A 23,406-nucleotide genomic window follows, 5' to 3' on the forward strand; every position below is an offset into this window, starting at 1 on the left:
CCCCTTGAATTAAGTTTAGGAGACGACTCCCTGTCCCCAACTGCATCCCCGAGCGGTCGGTCCCGGGAGAAATAGTGGGGTTGTTTAAGGGAGAGTGAAGGGGGACTGAGGTCCTGTCTGAAAGGGACGGTGGTTTCTGCTCCTGGAGGACGGGGTTAGGATCCACAGCTACCGGGGGGTTCCCCGTGGAGAAACTTCTGGACATTGTGAAAATGGATATGGGGTCTCTTCCGACCCGCCGGTAGAGGTGTAACCCCCATGGTTTCGGACTATCCCATGCTTCCTCTCTTGCCTTGGCAGTGAATGTGAGGATCAGGGGGTGGCATCTCCCCTGGGCCCCGTTTATGCATGTGCCCTCAATCTTTCCATTGATTTCAGTTACCTTAAAGTCGGGGGTTCTTCTTAGGATAATTAGGTCCCAGGAGGAACTTGGGTTCCAATAAGTGGTACCTGTAGTCTCACATCCCCATGCCCCACAGAACCCCACATCCGCCCCTCCACAACGCCTTATTTCTGAGGGGGACCTTCCTGCTCTGGGACATGCATAGTAGCCCGGGTCGCGTGTGTCTGATCGCTGCATGTCTATAGATAGGCATATGCTATGGTCTACTGTGAGGTCACAGGTGTCAAACCAGATGTCGGGGTAAAATTCTCCCAGAGTGGACATGCCAGATGTCTGGTTGATGATTTTCCCCGTGAGGAGATTATTTATACTCCAGGTGATATTATAGACCTGGTGGGGGCTGCCCGCCAACCCTGGCTTCAGTACCAGGAGAATGTACATCAGGATCAGGGGCCCTCTCGAGTAAGTCTTATCTTCAGTGGGTTTGGAGAGCGTTGAACCTTCCATGTTGATGTCTCGGTGCTCTCAGCTTCGTCGGGTTCCTTGGCAGCCTTCACATGCGACGCGTGGACCCAAGCCGCTATCCCATCAACCTTGAGTGCGGTGGGAGTAGTTAACAGGACAGTGTATGGTCCTTTCCACCTCGGCTCTAGGTTCCTGGATTGATGGCATCGGACCCAGACAGAGTCCCCAATCTTGAATGGGTGAGGCACCACCGGGCGATTCAGTTGCTCCCGGTAGGCATCAGCCAGGGGTTTCCACACCGTCTTTTGCACCAGTTGGAGGGCTTGGAGATGTGCCTCCAGGGTAGGGCTAGTGGCGAAAGAGGAGATATCCGGGTGAAGGAAATTTACAATTGGTGGGGGAGCCCCATACATAATCTCGAACGGGGTTAGGCCATGAGGTCCAGGAGTATTCCGGGCTCGGTAAAGGGCTAGGGGGAGTAGGAGCACCCAATCTCTAGTGCCAGTTGCAAGCGTTAATTTGGTTAAAGTCTCCTTAATGGTTCTATTTTCACGTTCTACCTGTCCTGAGCTCTGGGGGCGGTATGCACAATGGAGTTTCCAATCAATCCCCAGTAGCCTGGCCACCTTCTGACTTACCTGGGAGACGAAGGCGGGCCCATTGTCTGACCCCAATATCTGGGGCATTCCATACCTGGGAAAAATTTCCTCCAGGAGTTTCTTGGTTACCATGTTAGCAGTCTCCTTCTTGGTAGGGAAGATCTCTGTCCACTCTGAAAATGTGTCTACAAAAATCAGAAGGTATCTATATCCATACAGTCCGGGTTTTACCTCGGTGAAGTCAAGTTCCCAATGGACTCCGGGGCGGTGGCCTCGCAGGCGGCTCCCTCTGCTCAGATGGGCTTTTCCTGGATTAACTTGGGCACAAGCAGGGTAGCTGGAAGTCACCTGTTGGAGCACCTGTTCCTGATTCAATAATACAGTGTCCAAAGCCTCATCAGCCAGAAGGGCCCTCATCTTGTTCTTGCTCAAATGGGTTAGCGTGTGGAGAAACTTGAGCATGTATTTGGTGTGGGAGGTTGGCATAACTAATTTGTTATCCATTATATAAGCTTGTCGCTCGGGGCTCCATTCTGCCCCCATTTTCTTTGCTAGTTCCTGGTCCTCCGGGCTGTAGGACATGGGGTCTCTGCTTGGCTGTTGGTCCTGCAAGACCAGCAGCTGGTCGCCCCTAGGGAATTGTAAGGTGACTGTCCGGGCTGTCAGATCAGCCAGCCGATTTCCCCGTGCTACGACAGAGTCATCCTTTTGGTGCCCGGAACAATGTATAATGCTGAGCTGATGTGGGAGGAACAATGCCCTTAAGAGGTCTAAAATTTCCTTTTTGTTCTTAATTTCCTTACCCTCCGAGGTCAAGAGGCCTCTTCTTCTGTAGATTTCTCCATGTACATGGGCAGTGGCGAAGGCATATCTGCTGTCGGTATAGACCATGAGTCTCTTACCTTCAGCCATCCAGAGGGCCTGGGTCAGCGCGATCAGCTCTGCTCTTTGGGCTGATGTTCCAGGCGGCAGCGGTGAGGCCCAAACTACCTCTGATTCGGTGGTAACGGCTGCTCCGGCCCTCTGTTCTCCTTCTTTGAGGAAACTGCTCCCATCCGTGAATCAGATAAAATCTGTTAGGTCAGAGCGGGTGCCATGGGCCTCCGCCAGAATCTGGAGGCAATTGTGCTCCTCAGATGGGTCTGGCAAGGGCAGCAGGGTTGCGGGGTTGAGGGAGACAACTGGTCCGAACACCAGTCGGTCTGTGTCTAACAACAGAGCCTGGTAGTGGGTCATCCTGGAATTTGAGAGCCATCTATCTGGGGGCTGCCGGACCAGAGCTTCCACCGCATGGAAGGATAACACAGTTAATGGCTGTCCCAAAGTCAGTTTTCCTGCATCCTTGAGCAAAACAGCAATGGCGGCTACCATGCGCAGACAGGGGGGCCATCCTGCAGCTACCAGGTCTAATTTCTTGGATAGATAAGCTACAGGTCTCTTCCATGGCCCCAGTCTCTGTACCAGTACTCCTTTTGCAAAGCCTGAGTTCTTGTCCACGAACAGTTCAAAGGGCTTAGTCAGATCTGGTAGGCCAAGAGCTGGTGACTCAAGCAAGGTTCTCTTAATTCATTGAAAGGCCTGTTGTTGCTCCTCTCCCCAGTGGAACATGACCCCGGGCTTGGTGAGAGGATACAGGGGGGCAGCCATCTCAGCAAAACCTGGGATCCAGAGGCGGCAGTAGCCGGCTGTACCTAGGAACTCCCGCACCTGGCAGGGGTTCCTTGGAGGGGGTATGGAGAGTATGGCCTCCTTCCTTGCTTTCGTGAGCCATCTCTGTCCTCCCTCTAGGGTGTAACCCAAGTAAATGACTTTGCTTTGACAAATCTGGGCCTTCTTGGCCGAAGCCCGATAGCCCTTCTGTCCCAGTTTAGCCAAAAGGGCCCGAGTGCCTCTCAGACATTCAGCCTGGGTTCTGGCTGCTAGGAGGAGGTCATCCACATATTGGAGCAAGATTAAGGCCGGATGTTCGACCCGGAACTCGGCCAGGTCTGAGTGTAAGGCTTCATCAAAGAGGGTCGGGTTATTTTTAAACCCCTGGGGGAGCCGAGTCCAGGTCAACTGTCCTGAAAGTCCCATCTCTGGGTCTCTCCATTCAAAAGCAAACAGCAGTTGGCTCTGGGGGTGCAATCTCAAACAGAAGAAGGCATCCTTCAAGTCCAGTATCATATACCAAATGTGGGTTGGTGGAAGAGTGCTGAGGAGGTTGTAAGGGTTTGACACCGTGGGGTGTATATCTTCAACTCGTTTATTAACCTCCCTCAGGTCTTGAACCGGTCTGTAATCCCCTGTCCCAGGTTTTTTTTACAGGCAGGAGGTGGGTATTCCAAGGGGATCGACAGGTCACAAGTACCCCCTGGTCCAAGAGCCTCCGGATGTGTGGTTTAATGCCCTCATGGGCTTCCCGGGACATAGGATACTGTTTGATTGAAATGGGAGTGGCAGAGGCTTTTAACTGAATAACAAGTGGGGGTTGGTCGTGAGCCAGCCCCAAGCCGCCAGTCTCTGCCCATGCCGAGGGAAATTCCCTCAACCAGTCCTGCATCCCTTGTGGTGGCCCCTTAGAGGGCTTGGATTCAAACAGGCGGTATTCCTCTTCCAGTTTTAGGGCTAGGACTTGTAGGGGGGTCCCTTTGGGTCCTGTAACGGTCGACCCCTTGTCATCAAAATAGATCTGAGCCTTGAGCTTAGTCAACAGGTCTCGGCCCAATAATGGGTGAGGGCAATCGGGTATATGCAAAAAGGAGTGGGTTACCTGTCCAGATGCCAGCTGAACCTTTCTCTCGGTGGTCCATCGATACCTCTTGCTACCTGTGGCCCCCTGGACCAAAGCTGTGCAGTCACTGAGAGAGCCTCCGGTATGGGTCAGGACTGAATGTTGAGTCCCGGTGTCCACCAGGAAGGTCACTGGCTGCCCCCCAATCTTGAAAGTTATCCTAGGCTCAGGGGAGGGGGCTCCTGGCCTTGACCTCCCTAATCCTCCAGATTGAGGAGGTCCGTGGCCCTTGGCTTAGGTCTCCGAGACCCTCGAGGCTTCTTTGGGCAGTCACGAGCCCAATGCCCTCTCTCTTTACAGTAAGCACACTGGTCTTTGTCAAGTGGTGTCCTTCTTTGATCTCCCGTCCTAACTCCCTCTCTGACCTGTCCCTGAGACACTACAGTGGCCAGGACTTTACTTATTTCCCTATGACATTTCTTATCTCTCTCTTCTTGCCTCTGCCACATCCTCTCCTCCTGCTCTTCGGGAGTTTCTCTCTTATTAAACACTTTCTCTGCCTCTCTCAATAAATCTGACAAACTGAATGAATGCAATCCTTCTAGTCTCTATAACTTGGCCCTTATATCTGGACTTGACTGATAGATGAAAGACAAGATGACACCCGGCGCCTGTCCTGGATCTTCCGGATCGTACGGGGTATACATCCTATAAGCTTCTCTAAGTCTTTCCAAGAACGCTGCCGGCGTCTCCTCCTTTCCCTGGATCACATTCCTAACCTGAGCCAAATTGGTAGGGCGCCTAGCAGCCCCTCGGAGACCCGCTAAGAGCAACTGGCGATAGAGACGTAGGTGCTCCCTACCTTCTGGGGTCGCGAAGTCCCAGTTTGGGCGGGTGAGGGGAAAGGCTGCGTCAATGATATTAGGCAATTGGGTGGGTCTTCCATCGTCTCCTGGAACCTGCTTCAGAGCCTCCAGGAAGACTCGCTGCTTCTCCTCCACCGTCAGGAGGGTCTACAGTAACTGCTGACAATCTTCCCATGTGGGCTGGTGGGTCACTAAAATGGACTCAATCAGGTTAGTCAAGGCAACAGGGTCCTTAGAGAAAGGAGGATTATGTTGTTTCCAGTTATAAAGATCAGATGCCGAAAACGGCCAGTATTGGAGCTGGTGGTTAGGACCCTCCCTAAGGGGGAAGGCCCTGGATTCTTTGGCTGGTTCGTCGCGCCTTCCTCGTAGGCAACCGGCAATTGGGGAGGGAGCCGGAGCCTCATCCTCCCGCTCTCTCTGTGGAGGCTGTTCGGGGGCTGCTGCGGTGACCGCCGGTCCCTCCGGCGCCCGATTCCCCGGGTATGGCGGTGGATCCTCTGTCAGGAGGTCAATAAGAGGTGAATTGGGGTCTGGGGGAAGGACAGGGACCTTAGGGGGATCCTTTCGTGGGAGAACAGGGTAAAGGGAGGAGGTAGGAGGGGCGGGAGGGAGCGGTGGTGCTGTGGAGGAGGTAGGAGGGGCGAGAGGGAGCAGTGGTGCTGTGGAGGGGGCTGTAACACTCAGGGCGGGTGGTTCGGCGCCCACGGGTGGCGCCGTCCCTCCCGAGCCACCTTCCCCAAACTGGGCCTCCCCAGCCGTCCCGGAGCTGGTCGCGGCGCACCACCATGGTGGAAGTGGGCTCGGCAGTGGCCGGTCGCCGGCCGGGGGGCTGTCCCCCGCCGACCCCACCCCCGGCCCCCGCCTGCGCGCCCCCACCACATCCCGCGCCCCGCTGCCGGAGTGGCGGGACGCGGGGAGAGGAAAAGACGCGCTGGTAGAGGGGAGTGGGAGGGATCCGCCGATCCGGCTTCCTCGGCCCCGGGATTCGGCGAGCGCTGCTGCTGCCGGGGGGCTGGGGGGGAGAGAAACGGCTTAACCCATGGGGGTGGTTCTGTCACCAGGAGTCTCCACATGGCGATGTATGGGACCTGGTCCGGGTGGCCATGGGGACTTGGAGCGAAAACTTTTCCCTCCACCTGTGAAATAAGACTGAGGTTAAAGGTTCCCTCGCGAGGCCATCCTACATCCATCCTGACCCATTTGGCCTCGCAAAGAGTGATCCATTTTTTCTTCTTGACTATGACTCCCTTGTTGTTGGCTCATGTCTTCACGTCTGACCAGTGGTCAAGCGTGAGGCTCAAGGGGGTGGTGACAGTCTGTCCCATGGCTGTTTCTAGGAGGAGAACGGTTGAACAGAAAACAAAGAACGACAGACAAACACAAATAAGACTAACACGCGCTGCGCGGCTTCGGTTCCAAACCGAAAGCAAAACCTCAGAAGGAGACTGCGAGGGTCCGGACCCCTCGTCTCCGACCAACACAACGTATCCCTCAGATACGTGAGTGGCCCAGAAAAATCGTGCCCCAGAGGGGACTTCAGACCGTGCCCCAGAGGGGACTTCAGACACCCGTGGAACGTCTTCCAGGGTCACGGTGGGCAAAGTCCGAGCTCGTCAGCTCCTTCAGCCCCCACCGCCACAGACAGATTATCAGGCGCGCAGACAAACAGACAACACTCAGACAGGACAGGGATGACATATACCGAGGCCAGCCGGCTTACCTCCTGACGGTAGGTCGATGGTCCCAGGGAGGGGTCTCTATCTCGGTGGGACCTCCAATGAAAGACCCCCAGGGGAGATCTTCCCTCAGGAGAGACCCCAAACCCAAGGAACACACCGAAACCACAGATCAGATGCAAACAGCAAGAGGGTTTATTCAGATACACAGGTACCTGGGGCGAAGTCTCTTGGAGGACTTGCGCCCCTTCCTAGGGCAAGGGGGACTTTTTATAGGATCCCAGGGGCAGAGGCGCGGTTACAGAAGCGAGAAGCATAGTTACAGGGCTCCTATTGGTTGTTTCAAAGAAGGCCAGGGTGAACTTGGGGTCGTATTCTTAATTCTCAGAAGTTTGATATGTGGCTGACTTGGCCTTGCCCAGGGTATAGTGGGTGTTTTTCCAGCCCAGCTGCTTATTCCTCAAGGCCAGGGGGCCAGCCATAAAATATCCTGATTTGACTCAACTGTTTTTCTCCCAAGGCCGCCGACCACAGTTATCTCTCTCTCAAGGCCGGATGGCTGGCCATAGTTATGTCTCTCTCAAGGCCGGATGGCTGGCCACAGCTGTGAACTCCTGTTTTTCTGATTCCTTCAGAATGGCGTTTCTTAGGCTAAGTTATTGGGACGGGGGGGGGGGGGGGGGCGTTTCATCGGCCCAATGCCCCATGTCCTCATAATGGAGTGGGGGTCTTTCAGAAGATCCACAAACAAACAACAGATATCATGAACCTGTGCCTTATAAACAATTAAAAGACCTGGTAGAGGCTGCTCGAGCCTATGGAGTAACAGCCAGTTATACCTTAACATTATTGACTAGGCTCACTACTCAGGCTATGACTCCAACAGATTGGTTTTAAATAGCCAGAGCATGCTTAACTACAGGACAGTATCTGGACTTCAAATCCATAGTTACAGATAGAGCCCAGGTACAAGCTAGAATTAATCTTCAGAATAATCGACCACAGTGGACGGCTGACATCCTACTGGGTCAAGGACAATGGACCGTAAATCAGACGGCATATCCTATTGAAGTTTATCAACAGATAAATGAGATTTATTCTAAAGCTTGGAAATCATTACCAAATAAAGGAGAAGTTTCAGGGAATTTGACTAAGATCATTCAGGGACCTAATGAACCTTTTTCAGATTTCGTAGCTAGAATGATGGAGGCAGCAGGAAAGATATTTGGTGATGTAGAAACAGCTATGCCTCTGGTTCAACAATTAGTATATGAGCAAAGCACAAAAGAATGTCGTAGAGCTATTACCCCATGGAAAGGAAAGGGATTAGAAGCTTGGCTAAAAGCCTGTCGGGAAATTGGAGGACCGCTAAGGTAATACTGGCCTAGCGGCAGCAGTCCTTGCAACCACACGAGCTGCACAAATGGATGCTAGCTTCTCTGACGTAGCTCCTTTAATTATGCTCCAAGGAGGGAATTATGGTGTTCACACATTACTTGTTATTCTAATCATTCTCAGAGAGGTTATGGAGAATCCTTGTGCTGGCTGGGGGCCAGGTGCTAGGCATCACCTTTGCAGTGGAGGTTCAAACTGCTGCAGCTGGTCCCTGTCTCCAGAGATGCGGGCTTGGCCATTTCAGTCTCTTCAGGTGGAAGGAGTTAATGGCTCCAAACCATCCTTCATACCTCTACTTCCCTAAATGCACAGTTGAAAGGCGGCATTATGGTGCTTAACCAGTGCATTGACTTGGTACAAGAACAAGTTGACATCCTTTGGCAGCTGGCCCAATTGGGCCATGAGTGGAGAATGCCTGGTTTGTGTGTCACTAGTGTACAGTTCCAGAATGGTTCCTGAGCAGCGAATTTGTCTAAACGATTGTCTAGTTATCTTATAGGAAATTGGTCCGGAGAATTTGAAGAGACGCTGGAAAAACTGAGAGTGGCGGTGGTGACCATCAACTCCACCCGAGTGGATCTCAGCATGGCAGAGGGACTGTCCTCCTGGATTGCTTCTACCTTTTCCCTGTTTAGAATGGGTGGGGGTAGGGTATATTTTTGGCATGCTGCCTTGGAGGATGCGTGTTTTGTCTGTGGTTGGTCTGCCGTTTGCGAGCACGTACTAAAAAAGGACAAGGTCATTATCACTCAAGCATTAGCTGCTTTGGAGTGTGGCTCCTCCCCCCAGATCTGGCTTTACCTAATATCCACACAGCTTTTGCACCCCCAGGACTGGTTAGTCCACTGCACTAGGGAAGGTGTGTGGACAATTGTTACACACATAGCCTTTGCACCCCTGGGACTGGTTAGTCCATTGCACACGGGAAGGTATGTGGACAATTGTTACATGCATAGCCTTTGCACCCCAGGGACTGGTTGGTCCATTGCATACAGGAAGGTATGTGGACAGCTTTCACATACTTGTATTGAGCACAGGATGCCAGGCTCATGCACTGCACTTGAAGTGTAGGACATTTTCCTTCCTTCAAGGAGAGCAAGTCTGACTGCATATGGGTTCACATAGCCTTTGCACCCTTAGGACTGGTTAGTCCATTGCACTTGGGAAGGTATGTGGACAATTGTTACATGCATAGCCTTTGCACCCCAGGGACTGGTTGGTCCATTGCACTCGGGAAGGTATGCAGGCAATTACGCACAGTTAACTCATCCTCAATCGGTCAACACATCATGAGGTGGGGACCTGATTGGATGAAATACTTGTGTTGCAGAAATCAGACCTATACTCTCTCCTGCTGCTTAATTAATAAAGAGGGGGGAGATGTAGGGAGCCGCTATTCAAAGATGGCGCTGGCTTCCTGGTAGCCTAGCTGTAAACAACTCCATATTTGGCTATGACGCACGAGTATGGTAATTGGCCTTATGTCCTCAGCCTATCCCGTGGCTCCCCGTGCTAGCATTCTGGCGGGACCCAATCACAGTACGGCACGTTTGCCTGAGTCCTCATATAAGCAGCTGCAGTTTAGTCCTCGGGGCCCCTCACCTCCCGCTCTCCCTTAACCAAGAGGTGCTCCAATAAAGTGTGATCTGAGAAGAATCCTTGCGTGGTGGTCGTTCTTCCTCGCTGGCCGAGGAGCGCGCCGCAAAACAGTCCCTTCCAGGCCTGCTTTTCTCTAGCTTCATCCCAGTCTGCCATCAGCACCGACATGGCAGAGTGGGGTGCCCCCATGTGGGCCAGATCTACCCTGCAGCCTGGCTGCCAGGATCTCAGTTCCCTTCTCTCCCTCCAGAGCTGTCTGTCCCCAGCAGAGGCAGGGCTCCTTCACTCCTAACCAGCTTTCCTCAATCTAGACTCTTCCTCCGACTGCCTCAGAACATTTTCTCACCAACATTTTGAGATTCAACATTTTAGGCCGGGCAGTGGTGGCGCACACCTTTAATCCCACCACTACAGAGCAAGTTCCAGGAAAGCCAGGAACATACAGAGAAACCCTGTCTCAAACCTACCCTCCCCCCATCCCCTGCCATTACCACACAAAATCCAATTTTATGCATATCCAAGACTATGTATTAAGGCCCAGCCCTCCTATTGGCCTCACATACCCTCCCTATAAAAACTGCCAGGAACATGATAGAGTGCTTCTCCAGGGCCACAGCACCAAAAGGAAGGGAGGAAGAGAACCCCAAACAGAAGCCATGGTGTCATCTGTCTTAGGGTTCTATTGCTGTGAAGAGATACCATGACCATGGCAACTCTTATAAAGGAAAACGTTTAATTGGGGTGTGGTGATATTTTATTTGTGATGAAATGTGATTTTATTTATGTTAATAAAGTTGCCTGGGGGTCAGAGCTAATAGCAAGCCATAGCAGAAGCCAGGTGGTGGTGGTGCACGCGCCCTTAATCAGATCACATGGCAGGCAGAGTCTGTGTGTTCAAGGACATAGCCAGCTTGGAGACATACGCCTTTAATCTCAATACAAACCATAGAGACCTGGAGGTCTGTATAGACAGGCAGTGATGAGGTCATGTGGTTGGGTTTACAACCAATGAGAAGGCAGAACAGAAAGTCAATAAAAAGACAGACAGGAAGTAGGCCTTTTTTTCAGGGGAAGGACAGCAGCAGGTGATAAAAAGGCGGTTTTAGTCTCAGCTCTCAGCTACTGCTCTGACCTCTTGGGCTTTTAACTCTGCATTTGGCTCTGTGTTTCTTATTTAATAACACCATAACTTCTACAGGGGTGGCTTACATTTTTACATTATCATCTGTTGCTGGAAGTTTTCCTGTGTCCTGCCCAGTCCCATGGCCGGTCCCAAGTAAACACACAGAGGCTTATATTAATTGCAAACAGTAATCATTATTAACTAGCTCCTGTGATTTAATTCAACCCATTTCTATTCATCTATGTTTAGTTACATGGCTTCATGGCATTACCTGTTCTCTTGTATCTTGCTTCTCTTGCTTCTCCTGGCGGTGGCTCACAGCTTCTCCTGACTCTGCCCTTTGTCTCCATCTTGAGTTTGAATGTACCACCTAACTTTATTCTGACTCACTATTGGCCAAACAGCTTTATTTATCAACCAATTAGAGCAACACATATTCACAGCGTACAGAAAGACATCCCACAGCAATCACCATGGCAGGGCATGGCAGTGTGCAGGCAGACACAGTACTGGTTACATCTTGATCTGAAGACAACGTAAAGTAAACTGAGACACTGGGCGTGGCTTGAGCATATATGAGACCTCAAAGCCCGCCCCCACAGTGACACACTTCCTCCAACAAGGCCATACCTTCTCCAACAAGACCACACCTCCCAATAGTGCCACTCCTTACGAGTTTATGAGGGCCAATTACATTCAAACCACCACATCCTCCAAAACTGAGCCTCGGAGGTGACAGTTCTTATGTGCTGTATGGATTTTACCAGCCTGTGTTGATCAGCAGCAGTTAGTGAAAGGGAGTATGAATTTCAGGAGCCAGCACCACCAGGCCTTCTAAGAGGCAAGCTACCACAAAGCTATTTTTCTTTCTTTCTTTTTTTATTTGTTTTATTTTAAGACATGGTCTTGGGCTGGAGAGATGGCTCAGAGGTTAAGAGCACTGACTATTCTTCCAGAGGTCCTGAGTTCAATTCCCAGCACCCACATGGTGGCTCACAACCATCTGTAATGAGATCTGGCTCCCTCTTCTGGCCTGTAGGGATACATGTAGGCAGAATACTGTATACATAATAAATAAAATTAAAAAAAAAAAAAAAGACACGGTCTCATACAGTCCAAGATGCTTTGACTAGCTGAGCAGAGGATGAGAAGATGACCTTGAATTTTTTTTATCTTCCTGCTTCTAGAATGCTGGAATTACAGGCAAGCGCCACCACCCTGGTCTTGTGCAATGACTGAGCACTGTACCTAGGGTCTAGGGCATGGTAGGTACCAGCTGAGCTACATCACTAGCCCCACAAAACTATTTTAAAGTGTTAGTTGCAGCTGGGGCCTCTAGATGGTTCACATTTGTAATCCCAACATATTGGAGGATGAGGCAGGAGGATTGCTCCAAGTTTGAGGCCAACCTGGGTTATATAATGAACTTTAACCCAGCATGGGCAAAAGTGAGACCCTGTCACAAAACAATTTTTTAAAATATAAAATATGTGATTAACCCATTGTGGTCGTTTGAATGTAGTTGGCCCCCATAATCTCATAGGGAGTGGCACTATTAGGAGGTGTGGCTTTGTTGGAGTAGGTGTGGCCTTGTTGGAGGAAGTGTGTCTTTGTGGGGGTGGGTTTTGAGGTTTCCTGTGCTCAGGATACTGTCTGGTGTCTCAGTGGACTTCCTGTTGCCTGCAAGATGTAGAACTCTCATCTACTTCTCCAACACCACATCTGTTTATACACTACCATGTCCCACCATGATCCACCATGATGATAATGGACTGAACCTCTGAAACTGCAAGCAAGCCACGCTTTATAAGAGCTGCCATGGTCATGGTGTCTCTTCACAGCAGTAGAAACCCATCATTCACAAGAATTAGCTCATAGCAGCTTGAGTCTTCTTATCTATCCTTATGTAAAAGGCAAATCACCTTCTTGAATTTTATGGATTTCAAAACTTCTGCCACATAGGTAGATGATGTGACTAAATAAGATGTTTGTTTCCTTTTACTTTTTCATATTGAAATCGTCTTTTAAAATTACTTTATTTGTGTGTGATGTGCATGTTGGAGATCAGAGGACAACCTTCAGCATCTAGCTCTCTCCTTCCACCATGAGGGTCCTTGGGATTGAACGAAGGTCATTAGGTTTGGAGACAAATAAATGCCTTACCCTCGGAGCCATCTCACCAGCCCTAGTTTTACCCTTTGATCTTTGTAGAAGTGGTTGGCTCTGTGCAGCCGGCAGGTACCCTGTCTCAGACATCTGAGTCTCAGTTTCTGCAGTCCCCTCCTCCAAGCTCAGTGGTTCAATAATATTCTTCCCTTTTATTCTGCCATGCTGGAGAGGGCAGCTCTTCCTGCCATTCTTATTTCTGGGTCATCTTAGCTTCTTTACTCATCCACTCTTGTCCATGGATGTGAGGGTTGTGTCTACTCCTCTGTCCACCTCTGCTGGCACACACTTGCACATTTCTGTGGTTTAACTGTAAGGAGGAGATTGGATCCCATGGTGAGCAAACATTCCAGTTTCAAAGGTAATGTCAACTTGTTTTCCAACGTGGTTGCATGGATTCACACTCTCATGTGCAGCTTGCACAGGATCCTGTTGATGGGTATCCTTTCCTGAGGATGTGGGGGTGGGGGAGGGTTGGGGACAAAGACTTAGGGACCTGGAGGGGAAGGAAAGGTGAAGGATGCAGGGGCTGGCAGTGGGAAGTCCCCACTCAGCTTGGCTTGTGCCTGGAGAAGTATGTGGCTGGCCCCTCTGATGAAGACTCACTTAGAGAGCTATATTTTTGTATTCAGTGGCACTTATGGGTCCAGGAATACCATTCTGTCCTGCTGAGGTGTGCCCTTCATGTTGCAAGGATGTGAATATGGTCCCAACATTTTAGGCATCTTCTCTCCCTTCCTCCCCCTTCCTTCCCACCTCTCTGGTTTTTCTTTTTAAAATTTAGTGTGTGCATATACCAAGGCACATATGTGTGTGTGCACATGCCATGGCACATATGCAGAGATCAGAGGAAATTTGAAGGAGCTGGTTCTCTGCTTCCATGCCTTCAGACGCCAGAAGAGTGCTTTGGATTCTCCAGAGTTGGAGTAACAGGAGGTTGTGAGTTGCCCAACATGGGTGCTGGGAAGAGAATGCTTCTCCTCTGTAAGAGTGATAAGAGTAATCTCTCCAGCCCTGTGCTGGATAGTTTTAGGTCAACTTGACACAAGCTAAAGTCATCAGAGAGGAGGGAGCCTCAGCTGAGAAAATGCTTCCATAAGATAGGCTGCAGGCAAGCCTGTGGGGGCATTTCCTTAATTAGTGATTGATATGGGAGGGCTTAGTCCATTGTGAGTGGTGCCACCCCTAGGCGGTCCTGGGTTCTATAAGAAAGCGGACTGTGCAAGCCATGAAGAACAAGCCAGTAAGCAGCCCCCCTCCTTGGCTTCTGCATGAGCTCCTGCCTCTAGATTGCTGCCCTGTTTGAGTTTTCATCCTGATTTCCTTCAGTGGTAGACTATGATGTGGAAGTGTAAGCCAAATAACCCTTTCCTCCCCAAGTTGCTTTTGGTGATGGTGTTTCATCACAGCATTAGTAACCCTAACTCAGACAATCCTCACCCTTATTTTTTTTTACATTCCTACTCCCCTTTCTTTCGAAAAGTAGAAAGAAACAAACTGAGCGTATTTCAAGTTCTGATCTCCGTTGTAATTAACAGAGCGTTAATTAATCGCTTACCCACAGAAATGAAAGCTAATTACCCAGTGTAGAAAGAAGAAAGGAAACATGAGTATGAATTTTAATCTGGACTGCTGTGTGATCGAAATAAGAATGGACGTCTTGTACTCGGATCTGATCATTGGTGATCAAAGGGAGAGCATCTGGTCTCTTGTTCATGGGTCACCTCTTAGAGGGGACTGGGAGGAGGGAGGGATAGAGTGGACGTTGACCATCTCCTCTTAGGCAGGTTCAGGGATTAAGAAAACTGTAACAGGGACTGGAGAGGTGGCCTGGTGGTTAAACGCACTGACTGCTTTTACAGGAGTGCCTGGGTTCAATTCCCGGCAACTACACAGTAAATCACAACTGCCTGTAACTCCAGTTCCAGGGGATCTGGTGCCCTCTTCTGGCCTCCATCAGTTTCTGCATACAGATGGTGCACATAAATACATGCATATACATTGTATACATGTACACAATAAACAAACAAGCAAACAAATAAAACAAAGACACCTCTCCCCTCCCTAGGACAGGGACCCTTGCCAAATGACCTTTCTCACTTGGCTCACTGTTGTTCAAGTGTCGCATTGGAATCGTGACAGTGACCATGATGCTCTGCAGCCCAGGCCCCTCCAGGAATGCAGGATACATCCCCAACTGCAAAGAGTGCTGTCAGCCCTTCCCAGGATAGCCTGCACATGGTGACAGACCAGCGGGTCACTTTGGTTCCTGAGTTCCTGGCAAAGCCATCTGGGGCTGGGGTCTAGATTACAGTGCAACTCAGCATCTCCCCCTGCCCAGGAGTGTCCATTTGGTGATATTTGTTAATCATCCTAACTACTGTCCTGAAAGCTTAGCCCTGTCTTAGAGCTTGCTACTTGGGGAGTCCCAGCAGGGAGTGCAGATCTGAACCTTGGAGCAAAGTTAAGATGCAAGGAAGCCGTATATGCCAACCGATTCACATTTCGTAGTCATTGAGCTAAGCATGTCTCAGAGGATGTCTGGGTCAGCCTCCCTCCCAACAGTGACTCAGTTCAGCACTTAGCCAGGTGCTGGAGCCTGGGTGGTGGCGTGTGATGGTTAACTTCAATTGTCAACTCAATACAACCTAGAATCACTAGAAGGTCTCCATGAGGCATTGTCTACACTGGGCTACCCTGTGGAGGATTGGCTTAAAGTTAATTCACGTGGGAAAACTCAGATGACTGTAGGTGGCACTGTTCCCTAGGCAGGTGCCCCCTTCCCGCCCCCAGGCTTTCTCTGTATAACCGCCCTGGCTGTCCTGGAACTTGCTTTGTAGACCAGGCTAGCCTCAAACTCAGATCTGCCTGCCTCTACCAACCAAGTGCTGGGATTAAAGGTGTGTGCCACCACTCCCTGGCTCCCTCTGCTCTCTTAAAACATTGTTAAATTATTTTATGTGCATGCACATTTTGCCTACCTGTGTGTGTCTGTTCACAGAGGCCAGTGGAGAGTATCAGATCCCCTAGAACTAGATGCCCAGATGATTATGAGCTCTCATGTGGGTGTTGGGAATTGAACCCGGGTCCTCTGGAAGAGTAGCCAGAGCTGAGCCATCTTTCCAGCCCCCTCTTTCTGCTCTGATCCTATGGATGTGATGACTAGTGACTAGCAGTTTGAAGTTCCCGCCTGGGCTTCTCCACAATGATGTAAACTCTGATGATATAAACGGTAACCTGGAATTGTAAATGGGAATAAATCCGCTTCTCCCCTGAGTTGCTTTTTGTCTTTGAGTGTTTATTACAGCGACAGAAATGAATCTAGATCTTGGCCCATCCTCCTCCAGCACAGCCCTCGGGACCCACACTGTTCTGACCCCTGGAGCTTCTCTGTAGGCAGAACCAACAAAGTTCTGTGTGGCTGCCCTCAGGACCGACTAGGTCCAGAGTAAGGTGGGAACAGTCTCTGGCTTCCAGGTGCCTTCGTTGTCCCTGGACACATCAACAATTTTCCACGGAGACCTGGGGAGAAAGGCCAATCAGTAAAGTGCTTGCCTTGCATCAAGACCTGAGTTAGATCTCCAGAACCCAAGTGAATAAGCTTGGTGTGGGGATGCACTTGTATCCCAGTGTTGGGGAGGTGGGGGATCGCTTGCCAACCAACCAAACTACTTGAGAATTCCAGGCCAGTGAGAGAGACCCTGTTTCAAAAAAAAAAGCCAAGGTGGTCATCACCTGAGGAATGACACCTGAGATTGTCCTCTGGCCTCCACATCGATGTGCACACACATGCATGTACACCTGCACACACATATGCAAACCTGCATACGCACACATGCACATATTCATGTGTTCTCTCACACACACAAACAGTACTGCACCAAGTCCTAGATAAGGAAGCCAGGAGCTCACAATAGAGAGCCCGCACCCAACGCCCTCACACTGTCTCTGTAAGCAGCCTGGTTACTGGTGGACTCTCTAGCTGGGGCTCCTTCAGGAGTGTCCTCAGCTTGACAATGGATGCTCTGTCCAACAGCCGTGGTCTCTGAGCTGGGGACCAACTCACTGAGATCTCCCGTATATCAGGAAAGGCCATGCTCTGCTAATTAGTCATGTCCAGGGACTCTCAGGATGACACCCACTCTGGCCAAGCTGGCAGGTCCCTGCCATTGCTCTAGCTTCAGTCACAGCTAGATGGCGCTGTTCTACCACACCAGATACCTGCCCTTGCCTGGTTGGCCAGGCTCACCATGAAAGAGAGGACCACACAGGGTTCCAGGATGCCAGCCGTGGACTGTCACTGAGGCTGTGGTCATGGCCCATTTGAAGAGCCTCACCAGGGAGATGGGTGAAGGAATACCCAGCTCTCTGTGCAGCTAAATCTTGGTGAGAAGCCAGGTCTTGGGGTCCGTTCCCTGCCCTGTCATAACCTGGTGTCTTGTTTTCTGACAGGCAAGAGCTGTTTTGGACTCTAAAAGCCCAATTCCTGCTGCCCTTAGAGATGGCAGTGCCTGTGCAGGCGGGCAGGGGTGCCTGGCAGGAAAGCAGAGCCCGGGACCCTTTCCTGCTCCAGTAGCAGCTCTGGGTTCCTGGATCTCCAGGGGCTTCATTGACTTCATGGCTAATGTGAGAACTGAGAGCTGAATGGAAAGCCCAGGTCATGGGAAACAGCATGCCTTGCCCTGGGATGGGCTCAGTCTCCTTCCGGATGGGGTGGTAGGCTGTGCTAGCAGGGAGAGGATCTGGGTCCCAGGGCACCAGCTGTGACACAGCCCTGTGACCTTGGGCAAGTGATTTAATGTTTCTGAATCTCAGAGATAGCAAGTGAGTCAAGGCACCCTCCCAACAGGCTGCTGTGGAGGAAATGGGAAGGGGGAAGATTCAAACTGCAGCCGGAGAGATTCAAGCTAGACACCCGTAGAAACACCCAGACTGAGCGGGGAAGTAACGAGTCGGGACAGTGGAGCCTGCCAGCTCCACAGTGTCATCGATGACACTTTGTCAGTCAGGTTGGAGGACTAAAGAGAAAAGAGCGGGCCGTGAAGGTCAGCAGGGCCCGGACGGGGCATGCTGAGCCACACCAGTGCCGTTACTCAGTAGGATGAGGGTGTGGCGGGAAATGAGTACCTTGAGCGGCTGTTTGGATGTGGTGTCTCCCCCCTCCCCAGGCTCAAGTACTAGAAGTTTGATCTTCAGTGTGGTGATGCTCATAGGGATCAGGCAGGAAGACATGGGACCATTTGGGGTGCTGCCCTGAGGAGGACTAAAGCAACTTGGCGGGGTTCTGCGAGTATTGTTATTAAAAAGCAAACGGGACCCCTCTCTAGTCCCCTCTCTGTTTTCTAGTTACTCTTGTTCTCTCCTGCCTCTGGTAACGCTGTCTGCTGTGCTATGGAATGGCTGGGAAGGCTCTCATCAGAGATCGAATAGATGGAGTTACCAACTCCTGGACGGTAAGCCTCCAAAACTGTGAACTGAAAAAAAAAAACAAAACTATTTTCTTTACAAAACATCCCGGCTCATGTGTTTCATTACAGTAACAGAAATAAGCAAGCTAGGAGATCCCCAGATGAGCCAAGTGAGTGGGTATGCTGAAGGAGTAGAAGGAAGAAATGTTCTCATCTGAGGCTAAACTAGAGCTTTGTTTTGTTTTTGTTTTTTTGTTTTTTTGTTTTTTTTTTTCAAGACAGGGTTTCTCTGTGTAGCTTTGGTGCTTGTCCTGGAACTCGCTCTGTAGACCAGGCCGTCCTCGAACTCACAGAGATCCACCTGGCTCTGCCTCCAGAGTGCTGGGATTAAAGGCAGCCGGCACCACCGCCCGGCCTTAGACTGGAGACTTTTTGCTCCTGGGCTCAGAAGCCAGTCAGGGAGCAGGGAGAAGGGCAGGGTAGTTGACTTGTCCAGGCTGCAACCGACAGCAGCGTACCAAAAAGATGCAGAGGGGCAGTTAGGATTTCCAACCCACCTGAACTCTCCCGAGCCTCGTATCACCCTCTGGACCTTGGAGGCTCCCTAAACCATATCTCCACCCTGACTCTAAAATAGTATGCACCCCGCCCTGTGTTCCTAGGCATCTACAGTAACCAGCTGTTTCCAGGTAGTGCACAAAAAAGCTCCTCCAGGTCTTTGGGGAAACTCTAACTCTTCTCTGGGCAGAAGGAGTGAGGGCAGGGCTGAGTCATGGCGTAGTTACGGTGCCACCTGTGGGTGCTGGGTCGGCACCAGCCTCCAAGCAGGAGGAGGAACAGAACCTCCCTGAGAGCATGCTGGGCTCCTAACTGACATCAGCTAGCTGAACAAAGGTTTGAAATATTCAGCAAGTGTCCGCAGAGATGGGCAGAAAAGCCCCAGGCAGGACTGTGCTGTGAGCTGGGCCTCTGCTCCACCCCAGCTGGGGCTGTTCCCTAGGGTCCAGGCAGAGCCAGCGTCCGTGACTGTGAGGCCCGGCTGGGAAAATCAATGTGTGTGGGGAGAAGTCTTCTCCGGAGACTGCCTGACGGGAGGGAGGGATGGTGAACACAGTGGCCCAAACCGACACCCAGACCTATTTAAAGCTCTAACGTTATAAGAGGTCTAGGGGTGCAATGGGGAAAGGGAGGGATGAATAATTCAGAAAGCCAATGGCGACATTGCCAGTACTGAGCCAGGTTGGAGGTTCGTGCTGTGCTGCATGCACTCCTAGCGGCACCCAGCCTCCCCGGGGGAAAGTGCAAGCGGTGACGTGGCGGAGCGGACAGGAATGTGAAGCCTGCTTCCTACAGCTTGGCGGCCTTTGCTTCTCAAAGCGCTTCTACCAGCCTCACCTCTCACCTCCTCCCCAGGCCCCTGGGAGGTGAGGTGTTCCAGTCCGGATGATGCACCACGGAAGCCTGGAGCCCAGGACCCCCAGCCCCCCAGCCAGGCAGGAAGCCTTGTTCACTCCTCACACGTCTCCCACTTCTGCCCCCTCCACCCTGTGTGATCCCCGTGAGGGACACAAAACATTGTTGAATCTGGAGTAACCAAAAAGAGACCCCTGGGTTTTGCTTGTTTATATGTATGGTGCGTATTTGAGTGTATGAGTGTGTGTATGTGAGTACGTGAGAGTGTGAGTGTGTGTTTACACACAGATGCCACAGCACACTTACGGAGGTCAGAGGACCATCTCCAATGGCAGTACGGTCTTCTACCTTGTTTGAAACAGGGTGTCTCTTCTCCCCCACTGGGCATGCCAGCCTTGCTGGCCCAGAAGCTTCTGAGGATTTATCTGTCTCCTTTTATCTTGCCATAGGCGCACTGAGATTTCAGGTTCACACTACTACGTCCAGTTTTTTTGTTTTTTTCTTAAATATGGGTTTTGGGGATTTGAACTCAGGACATCATGCTTGCACAGAACCAAGACCTGTTTTTTTTTGTTTTTTTGTTTTTTTTGAGGGTAGCTTTATACAAATATGTGATCCTGGGAAAATCCCCTCTGGTTCCTCAAATGCTTCACTTTTCTTTAGGATAAAGATGTGAGCATCAGTAGCTGAACTGAGCCAGGTACAATGGCACATTGGCCACAATGCCAGCTCTCGGGAGGTGGAGGCAGGAGGATCAGGGGTTTAAGGTCATCCTTGGCTACATAGTAAGTTCGAGTCCAGTCTTGGCTATTCAAAACAATCTCTCTCTCTCTCTCTCTCTCTCTCTCTCTCTCTCTCTCTCTCTCTCGTTTTTTTTTGAGACAGAATTTCTCAGTGTAGCCCTAGCTGTCCTGGAACTTGCTCTGGAGACTAGGTTGGTCTCAAACTCAGAGATCCACCTGCCTCTACTTCCTGAGTGCTGGGATTAAAGGTGTGCTCCACCACCGCTTGGCGCTCCTGTCTCTTATATACACATAAAATAATAAAAATTGAAAAAAAGGAAAAATTATCTAGCCTGATCATCTCTGTTTCTCGGCTCTAACTGGGAGACAGGAAAATCATGGTTTGCTTTGTGAATGGTTTGAGTGGAGGAGAGGCCTCTTCCATATGTTCCATGAGGATCTGTCTTCTGCTCCCTGCCTCCTCCTTCTCTCAACTCAACCCAGGGGAGCATGAGAGGGAAGTTACCTCTTGCCCTCTCTGCGTCTTAGAAGCTCATTTGGAAAAGAATCCATTTTTTCCAGCTCTTTCTCTTGTCTGGACCCAGAAGCCAGACGCTTATCAGTGTTTAATGAATCCAGGACCTAATTATTGAACGTACTCATGTTAAAAAATGCCTTTCAAGTCATGCAGAGAGCTAACACAGTCTGAATAAAAAGGAAAGAAAAGCTATTATCTTGAAATGCCTGGGCTCCTACCTGAGCTGAGCCCAGTGAAGTCATTATGGGTGACTAGGGGCTGTCTTCCAGCACGGTACACAGTCCCAATCCTGTATGGGGAGTGACGGGAGGGTGTGTCCCCCCAAGGCAGGTTAGTCATCAGAAAGGACAACGTTCAGCTCTCTGTATTTAGTTCTCCTCCATCCCGCTTTTTGTGAACATCCCTGGCTGCCCCCCTAAACCCCCACCAGATACGATTATCTCAGCTTCCCCTTTGTTTAGCAAGGAAAGCCACTGTGGTCTGAGTCTGCAGCTGATTATTCTAGAAGCCTTACTTAAAAATCTTTCTCTGATTTTTTTCATCCAACTCACGCTAAGCTGATGGTTGCTTCTCTAGGATAAAATGGAGAAGATGGTGGAATGTCAGATTAGATTTGCTCGGGGTTGGATGGGGAAGGGGACAATGAGGAGGCGGAAGAGTCTAGGATGATCCGGGGTTTTAGCTGAGCAGCTGGGTGGACAGCGGTAACAGTTATTAAGATAAAGAAGATAGGTGGGCATGGTGGCCCATACCTGTGATCTCAGCACTTGGGAGTCAGAGGCAGGGGGATTGCTGCAAATCCAGATCGGCCAGGACTACATAGGAAGACCATGCCTCAAAAAGAAGAGGGCTGGAGAGATGGCTCAGAAGAAAGATGCTCTTTCACAGGGCTCAGGTTCAATTCCCAGCACTCACATAGTGGCTCACAACCACCTGTAACTCTAGTTACAAGGGATCCTGCATCCTCTCTGGCCTTCTGCAGTACCAGGGATGCAGCAGTGCACAGACATACATGTGAGCAAAACACTTGTACACAGAATATATATATATATATATATATATATATATATATATATACATACATATATGTATATATATATATATAGAGAGAGAGAGAGAGAGAGAGACAGACAGACAGAGAGAGAGAGAGAGAGAGAGAGAGAGAGAGAGAGAGAGAGAGAGAGAGAGAGAAAAGATGGACGAGAAGGGGACAAAAGAAGTCAGTTTCGAAGAAGAAAGAACATTTAGAAAATTACATTTGTCCTGGGAAGTTCAAGACAACTTGGAAGACCCAAATATCTAACACTTCACACTGGGAACTCAGGGACGGGTCAGCTCTAGAGGTGTATAATATACGACTGACCGGAAGCACTTCCGGAGGCTGTACACAGAAGAATGACAGGTCTGCAGACCCAAGCCCCGGTCCAGGCTATCCACCAGCCGCTGGGCTGGCCTGCTGTGCCCCGTGAAGAAGCAATGAGGGACGATCTTCTGGGAGCCAGCAGCAAAGAGGAAACACAATTGCCTCTTCCCTCTCCAGCCTGTGTTGGTAGAACTGGACAGGCTGCCAACTAGGGACAGAAATATGTCTGCGAAAGTCGCACCCCAGCACCACCGGCCCCGTGGAGAAGGATGGGCTTGAAACCGAGAGACATTGGTTGAGCAGTAGGCACATAAACTGAGGCGTTGGCATATCGTCCAAGGCCAGTCTGAGTGCTCAGGCTTTCTCCCACACGCCTGGGCAAACCTCGGGGGACTCAGGCTGGCATAGGCAGAGAGAGCTCCCATGGCGGGGAAGCAGATCAACCGGGTCACTAAAATGGAGCTGGTGATGCTAACTGCCAGGAAAAAAGCTCACAGGGCAGACGCTGGATAATCTCAGTGGACCTAAGGATGATGAGAGGGAGCAAGGTCAGCACTGGGTCCCCATGAGGAGGGAAGGAGCAGAGGGCCAATTCCCTTGTTTTCAGTCTCCAGCTGTGTAAAGGGGAAGACGGGGTGGGGGTTGGGGGGTGGGGGGGTGGGGGGGTGTCTTAGTGGAGTTGAAAGCAACCCTGCCCTTGCTTTCAAGCCCCCTCAGTTAGGTCTTAGTGGCCCCTGTCTGGGTCAAGGGAGGCTGGGAGACAAGATGAAGGAAGGGTGCAGGCAAGGACTAAGGAAGCAAGGCAGGCCCTCAATGATCCCTTGTTAACACACACCCTAAAAATGGTTAGAACGTCACAGGGATGCGGGAAACAGTTGCCCTTCACAGGGCATAGTGCCACCTATGCCTGCCAGCTCACCCTTCAGACTCTGTCCACCCTCACCACCTGCCACTCAAGACCACAGCTCCCAAGCATAACTTACAGACTGTCAGTTATTTCCCTATCAGCAGGCT

At 50.7% G+C, this 23,406-nt stretch overlaps 1 protein-coding gene across 1 annotated transcript; it reads right to left on the minus strand.

The window, feature by feature from the left end:
* Positions 1-4,377: 4,377 nt before the first annotated feature.
* LOC143274061 (uncharacterized) lies at positions 4,378-22,817 on the minus strand. Its single transcript, XM_076575328.1, is given in 3 exon segments — positions 4,378-5,920; positions 22,393-22,600; positions 22,763-22,817. Coding segments are annotated over 3 exon segments (1,806 nt in total).
* Positions 22,818-23,406: the final 589 nt, after the last annotated feature.

This window comes from Peromyscus maniculatus, chromosome 6, assembly GCF_049852395.1.
Source record: "Peromyscus maniculatus bairdii isolate BWxNUB_F1_BW_parent chromosome 6, HU_Pman_BW_mat_3.1, whole genome shotgun sequence".
Taxonomy (NCBI): Eukaryota; Metazoa; Chordata; class Mammalia; order Rodentia; family Cricetidae; genus Peromyscus; species Peromyscus maniculatus.